The sequence below is a fragment of the Triticum urartu genome, chromosome 2, assembly GCF_003073215.2.
Source record: "Triticum urartu cultivar G1812 chromosome 2, Tu2.1, whole genome shotgun sequence".
NCBI lineage: Eukaryota > Viridiplantae > Streptophyta > Magnoliopsida > Poales > Poaceae > Triticum > Triticum urartu.
The window spans coordinates 324,078,671-324,086,003 of record NC_053023.1 but is presented as its reverse complement, the minus strand read 5'-3'; the positions used below and the strand labels follow the sequence as shown (position 1 = coordinate 324,086,003).

Genomic DNA, 7,333 nt, shown 5'->3' with positions numbered 1-7,333 from the left:
TTTCCAGCTCTTGAATTGACTTGAGTTTTAAAATACAAAATTTCAAACAACTAAACAAGAGATAAAGTACAGAATAATACCAGCACCACCACTTCCAGAAGCTTCGATATTAATGAAAGCACCAATTGTGCTGCTCCATTTATGTGTCTTCATAAAACCATGCGAACCCTGGTTAACAGCATCAAGGATAAGCGCAAGTTGCTTCATTGAGCTACACGGACAATCAACATATATGAAATGACATGAGTATCCTTTTATGTATTTATTTTGAGTTTGACTTAATATTCTTACCATGTTCTAATTAATAAGCAGAAATTAATATCTGGGGCAGTTTTGTCTGTTTCAACCCCCCGCGAGGGGAAAAGTTACAGAGCTTGCCAGTGCACCATAATTAGCTTAGACTCATACGCTGCAACTATTAATAGCACCTTACTATGGACCAGTTCAGATTGCCCTCAGCTGAGTCATCACAAGATATTTTGATCGAAGGAACAAAATCACACAACTACCTTTTCAATTCATGGACTATGTAGTAGTTTTGCGCATGTAGTCTAACAGTTTGGTGATGATTGACAGTCACATACCAGAAGAAAAAGTTCCTCAGCACCATTGAAAAGGAAAATGACTGGCCGAGGAGGGACCCACCCAGACTCAAGCATAAGTCGTGATAGTTCAAGCATAGATGCTGGACAAGAAATATTACAAACACAAATCATGCCCCGATGAAAGTCTGCACAGTAAGAATCACATTTGTTCAGACAAATAAGAGGTTGTACTTACCAACACAGGAACCACAGTCTGCTGCACCAGGTGATCCAAGTGGACTGTCGAAATGTCCATTCACCAAAAGGGATGGTTCATCCTCTTCTGAAACATTTGATGAAATCCTGTAATTAATTGTTATATCTTAGAAATAATTTGTTTAAATTATATGGTTCATGAGGAAAAATATAGCCAAAATTAACAAAGGTTGTCTCGTCAGTTGGCACTTTGTAATACCACAACGAAAGTAGAAGTGGCTCATGAGTGTTCCTGGCAGCTCAATCCCACAATTGAAAGTTTAGACATGCTAGAGCAGCACTCTATGATGGCTGGGTACCACAATTTTTGTGAAAGATGTCGCTAAGCATATTACTATTGGACTCTCCTTGATTGAGTTCATCATAAAAATCAACCATGGCTGCTACATAGATCGCTCCAGTCTAAATTGCACGAGGGCTCATGCATGGCTGCTAATCTACGCATGAATACAATAAAAAATGCGTGCACGTATTAATCATCTTTTGCAATGGGCAGCACCCTTATAGCTAGGCCCATGGACTGTATCCAGCCTGTATAAGAATCGAATCGGCAGAACACGTCCCGTGTTGCCTATCGTCACCAAATAATTAAATTCACATGTGTGAATCGGTTTCAAGTCCTGGTGCTTTTATTCAGAGTTTTAAAACAGCTAGTTGCTAACATCCTCAAGAGATTTTATGGAAGGCTATTGATACGTTCAGCGGTAGCAGCACTGCATGGACGTCCCCTTCTAGACTTCTAATAAGCTAGCATCAGCCTATAAAAGATTATCACCATTCACGCTGCGAGGGGGGCACTATGGAAGATGCCTATGGAAGATTATCACCATTCACGCCAAGGGCACTATGGAAGATGCCTCGGACCAGCCATCGCCACGTTTACTGCCAATGTGAGGCCATGCCATTGGCACACCAAGGGACGACACAGACGACGAACTCATGTGGGATTCAGCCAAGCATAAAACACGTCAAGGCCCTCGTCTAAAACTTGCCAAAGGACATGATGGGATTACACTGAGTCGCCAAAAAAACAGCGTGATGTTGTAACACCGCGTAGACGCCAAGGCACATTCAGCACAGGGGCGGAGACGGGGGGGGGGGGGGGGGGGGGGGGGGGGGGGGGGGGGGGGGGGGGGGGGGGGGGGGGGGGGGGGGGGGGCCCCCCCCCCCCCCGGCCCCCCTAACGATACAACACATATAGTGTATGCAGCAGTATATATACAAATGCTAATTACCGTATATGGCTAATCGAATTAGTACTATAATAAGGCCCAAAGCCAATTCTTAGTTGTGCCCTGTATGTGCCGAAGCCCGAAACAGCCCATGCGGCATGCGCCACGTTTTTTAGCCAGTTAGCGATCAACTGCAGTACTGCATCACGCCGCCGCTTCGAACCTAGCGAGCGACTGCAGGTCTTAGATCGATTCCACGCTGCCGCTCGCCGCGATGCCAGTCACCAAACACTAAGTACAGACAGCACCATGAGGGGGCCGTGCTAGCCATGGGCGCCGCTGCCCCAGCCTGTGTTAATCTGGCCGCCATGTCGATACTCGACATGTTCCACTGGAGTTTCTTGATCACGGTATTTATTCGTCACTCAAATCTGAAGGTATTACTTTACTTTTGTTGATGGACTGCTACTGTAGCCTATTAGTCTGGTTATTAATTGGTTCACCTTCATAAAGGGAAATTGATTATTTACTAATTACATGCGTTCTTGCTTTTAACGGGAGATTACTTTCTTTGAAAAATTAACGGTCGTTGTCTGGAAAGATGTTTGTGGAAAGGTTCTTCCAACAGGTTATCAAATTTTTTAGTGAGCTTCGTAGTCATGCATATAAATTTTATTGATTGGGATGAAGCCTTTTCTGGTTCCCAAACATAAATTGCTTACTGAGACTTGTTATTTTTTTATCTTTTGCAATAAGCTGCAAGGTCACCTTGCGGTGGACGCGCTCCGTACAGTGCATTGACTAGTTCATATTAGAACGGTGTAGAGCGAAGCGGAAAGAAATTGGTTCGCGCATTGAACCCCTCTTGCATTAGTCCATGTTTTATGTCTCGTGTAGTGGAGTGTTTTTTTTCTTCGCCCCCCTCATGTCCAAATCCTGGCTCCGCCCCAGATTCGACACATATCACCTTGCAACGATTTTCTGAAAGGCAACGCCACGCGATGACAACATCATCCAATAAAGAGAGCAGAGTGATGAGGCCCCCGTAGCCACGACAGCTCAACTTCAAGAAACACAAGAACCAATAACTAGAGCTCACACACTGCCAACTCAAATATTAGGTACTTCCGTTCCAAGGAATTCTTTCTGGTGCTTATGAGAATATGAAGATGCTGCCTAAATCAAATGTAGTACTTGGGAATAAAGGACCTAGCATGGACAAGAGGGACACACACTGAGTATGAACAAGCATGGCAATGGCATTAACCATAGAAGGAGTGAAGGCGGAGCTTCAAGTGGAGACCAGGCCTGACATTGCGTATGTCATGGGTGTGGTGAGGTAAGGAGTGGGCATCTTGATACAGTGCACAGAATCCTGAGATACTTGAAGGGCACTCCGAGAAAAGGTTTGTGGTTTGCGAAGAGTGAACATCTTGAGATGGATGGCTATAGTGATTCTGATTTTGCTAGTTGTCAAGATGATTGAAGATCAACTCAGGCTATTGTGTGTTTGTGGGAGGAAATTTGGTGTCATGGAGAAGCTAAAACAGCGAGTTGTGTTTAGATCAACAGCAAAAGCCGAGTATAGAGAGCATCTACACCAATATAAAAAGAGCGAGTTGTGGAGATCCAACAATCTCGCCCATTCAACCGTATCTATCCAACGGTCTACGTCGCTCCAGTGTTTAGCGTTAGACCTGTGTAGCACTAAACATGTTTAGCACCCTCCGCTAATTAATACCATACCTAATATCAACGTCAGCATTAACCAGGTAATATCTTTCCTAATATTAATGTGCAATACAATTAATGTCTTGCCTAATATTAGTGTGCATTGCACGTACACAATTACTAGTTATCACAAGGGTTGGAGTGAGATGCTCTGGGTGAAGAACCTACTGAGCGAGTTGAAACCTCTGAGGAAGGGATCCTTGAGAGTATGGTGTGACAATCAGTCAGTTATAAGTGTTGCCAGTAACCCAGTTCAACATGATAAAACATGTGGAAATTGATCGCTTCTTCATTAAGGAGAAAATTGACACTGGGATCATCAGCCTTACTCATGTACACTCTGGGCAGCAGATTTGCTTGACAAAGGGACTGACATCAAAGGACCGTAAGTTGGCATGTGACAAAATGGGGTTGATAGATATCTACCACCCATCTTGAGGGGGGGTGTTGAACCGGTATGGGCCTTGCTCATCTTCACTTAAGGCCATGTGGCCCAGGCCCATGGCCATGACCTAGAAGCGGTTGACCTAGACGCTAGCCAGTGTCTGAAGGAGGCGCCACCACACACACACAACACAGGAAAGGTTCGATCCCTCTCGATTCAACACTTTATTATTTTATTTTACATTGTTTCTTCCATACAACTGGTAATGTTCCGTTTTAGTTAATAGCTTGAAGACTGAAAGGGCAAATAGAAGCATATAAATAAGAACAGACATGCATGAAAATTAGGCCCCACATGGATAAAAATATTAAGATAAACCGTATTCGATAGTTTTTAGGTTATCTCAGATTGCAACTGAAAAACTGATGATGAAGTAGAAATAATGGTATGACAAGGAAAAAGGACATGTAATATTAAGTACCTCATAACAATATTTTTATGATTTCTGTAGCCTAGAGTTACTCTGTGGCGCAAAAACATCATGCTGAAAGAGCCACTGACAATTGTTTCTTCAACATCTATCCTGAAAGAGTGAAAAGGCAGACACAATAAATGATCATAAAAGGAACAAAACCAAATAAAACTCATTCTTTCAGATGAATAAATTTCACACCCCATTTCTCTTATTTACCTGATATATTGAATGCTTACTATTGACTACCTAAAATTGATACAATATGGTCAGTCGATACAACGCTAACTGCCTATACCACCCAATAGTGTCAAGTCCATTACAGTGACATGGCCATTGGGGACAGGATAGCCATGACTTTAGAAGAGCCAGGGTGAACTTTTAGTATAGCAGAAAAGATGGCATGGCATACTTCAGCATTTAACTTAAGTAACAGCATCTTCGCTCCCTGCACATCTCTCTTTGTCACTATTCACTTACCCCTTTACAGATGAACATGGCAGAAGACGACAAAATCACTTCCCTAGTCTCCTATTTTTTCCTGAGCCAGTGAATTAAATTTGTTTTACAAGATGTCATTCTTATGGCATATAGCCATATACACGCTCTGTTTCTAAATATAAGCCAATTTGGCAGTTTAAATCAAACTGCCAAAACGTCTTTTAGGAACGGAGGTAGTACTATACAAGGTGCTCATTGCCGAACAACTATATAAGAATCATCTCCTTTAATGCAGTCATCTATGTAGGTGGTTAGACTGTTGCTTTCTCTATTAGTTTGGAGCAAATAATTATGTAAGTATGTTAAACATTGATGTCTCATCAAGCAACAATGTGTCAAAATAGATCTATCATCTATCATACGCGTAAACAAATACAGCATAATTTTCTTTTGTTGAGCACCACCAGTCACTTGTACAAGTCATTAAAGCAAGTTGTGTTATGTTTTATATATTACTTAATTTGTAGTTGGCAACGTGCACTTAAAAAACCCTGCTCGGCCAGATGCCTAAGCCAATCATCTTCCTCTTCAAAGTCTTTGTGCTCTGTTATTCATCTTACATGGCTGGGTGCTTCTCAGGGCAAACAGAAAATTCATAGGAGTAAACCCCTACCTGGTACCTCTCCGCGACTTGGGCTATTTGCCCTAGTTTACTCCAATGGTAGCTCTGCTCCTGGACAGTAGCCCAGTTGGTTTAATTTAAGCCAACTCTGTAGGTAGAGTTCAGAAGCGAACTCCTGCTCCAACGTACTCCCTCCGTCCCAAAATAAGTGACTCAACTTTGTACTAAGTTGAGTCACTTATTTTGGGACGGAGGGAGTACGTGCCAATGCAATGCTAAAAAAGGTGGGAGAAGCGGCCATTGTTCCAATGATAATTCGAGGCCAGAAAATGTATCTGGTCCAACTCAATTGTCCTGCTGGGACCGCATCTTTACGTACTTGTTCTGTTAGTAAATGAAGTATAGGAAGGACCGCTGAGGCACGGACTAACCGCTGAGGCACGGACTAAATTTAGTCCAGACATCAGGAAGTACTGCGAATCCTACCAAACAAACATTTTGTTCCTCCAGACTTCAATTGATCTCAAATTCTCAATTAATGCGTGGTTGAGGAATCAGGATACCCCATGCAAAGCCCATGGACCCACACCCGAGACTGCCAAAACTGATTACCCCTAATATTTCGCAGTCAGAGCAAGCATTCCAACAAACACGACATGGACGATTCAAACAACGACATGGAGAAAGGAAAATGGAAAGGAAGGTTTAAGATTCACCTGTACTCCGGCCCAGCATGCGCAGCAAGCCCCTCGAGCTGCCCCTTGATGTACTGCGCGGCGGTCTCCAACCCCGGTCTCCCCTCCTGCAAAAGAACTCTACTCGTCACATCTCATGGCAGACCGAGATGACTCGAACCGAGACTACTAACAAACGCAAGGTAGAAGGCGGACCTGGCGGCCAGGGATATCAACGACGAGGCGGCGGAGGTGCTGCAGCACGCGTCCCTCGGAGAATTCGTCTGGCGACGCGTCGCTGTCCAGCGGGGCGACGTGGCGCATGTGGATGACGCGGTAGACTAGGAAGGACATGAAGCCGTAGAGCACAACCAGGGCAAGCAGCACGCGCGGGGCCCCCGCAGCGGCGCCAGCGCCTGCGGCAGACCGCCGGGGCGACGGCGGGGTGACCATCGGCCGTGTCTCGGTGGGCGGCGGCGCGGCGTTTGTCGTACGGAGGGTTTTTCTTCTTGGTCACGGCTCGGTTCGTCAGTTCGTGGATTTTCTGTTGTTGCTGTGAATTATGTGGTTCGGCCCTGGATCTGGACGCCTTGTGGGACGGCCGGGTGGGTTGGGCTGCTTTTGGAGTTGGTGGCGGCTTTTGCGATTCTATGTAAATGTTCTGTGGTATTATTTTCATAAATTACCCTGGGAGTGACCTTAAAAACCTTATTTCGTCGTCTGGCTTCATTCGCATCAGACTCGTAGTGTCTCATTTGCACGTTGCCGCGCCCCCAGCAAAAGCGGCTTTGACCGACGCCGACGACCGGCGGCCAGCATGGCAACCACCACACGCGTCAACCCGGAAGGCGTGATTCGGCCGGATGAGCCGAGTTTCTACACTAGACCATGTTCTCGCAGTAATCAGACTGTATGATAACTGCATCCAGCTAATTCGGATAATCTGATGTGCTCCTGCAACACGCACGTCTATTTGGGTCAATATGTTTGTGAGATCTGTCGGGATCAGAGCTCCACGGACCCAAATAAGGTTCGA

At 44.9% G+C, this 7,333-nt stretch overlaps 1 protein-coding gene across 2 annotated transcripts; it reads right to left on the bottom strand.

Annotated features, from left to right (window-relative positions):
• Positions 1–10: 10 nt before the first annotated feature.
• Positions 11–6,916, bottom strand: LOC125537178 (endoplasmic reticulum metallopeptidase 1-like). Of its 2 annotated transcripts, XM_048700487.1 has the most exons (6): positions 6,514–6,916; positions 6,340–6,425; positions 4,570–4,671; positions 781–887; positions 585–685; positions 11–168 (listed from the first exon to the last, which is right to left on the bottom strand). In XM_048700487.1, exons 1-6 carry the CDS (start codon positions 6,748–6,750, stop codon positions 43–45), a joined length of 759 nt encoding a protein of 252 aa, XP_048556444.1. In that variant the 5' UTR covers positions 6,751–6,916; the 3' UTR covers positions 11–42. The 2 variants fall into 2 exon arrangements, with proteins under 2 accessions (XP_048556444.1, XP_048556445.1); XM_048700488.1 differs by lacking the exon at positions 585–685 and having other exon boundaries at positions 45–168; positions 6,514–6,915.
• Between the last annotated feature and the right edge of the window lie 417 nt (positions 6,917–7,333).

What these genes read in the sequence shown, in the direction of transcription:
- LOC125537178 (XM_048700487.1), bottom strand. Translation starts at nt 6,750, where the DNA reads ATGGTCACCCCGCCGTCGCCCCGGCGGTCTGCCGCAGGCGCTGGCGCC. An exon ending in CATGCTGGGCCGGAGTACAG is followed by an intron (nt 4,672 to 6,339) that starts GTGAATCTTAAA and finishes TCACTCTTTCAG; the next exon opens with GATAGATGTTGAAGAAACAA. An exon ending in CATAAAAATATTGTTATGAG is followed by an intron (nt 888 to 4,569) that starts GTACTTAATATT and finishes AATTAATTACAG; the next exon opens with GATTTCATCAAATGTTTCAG.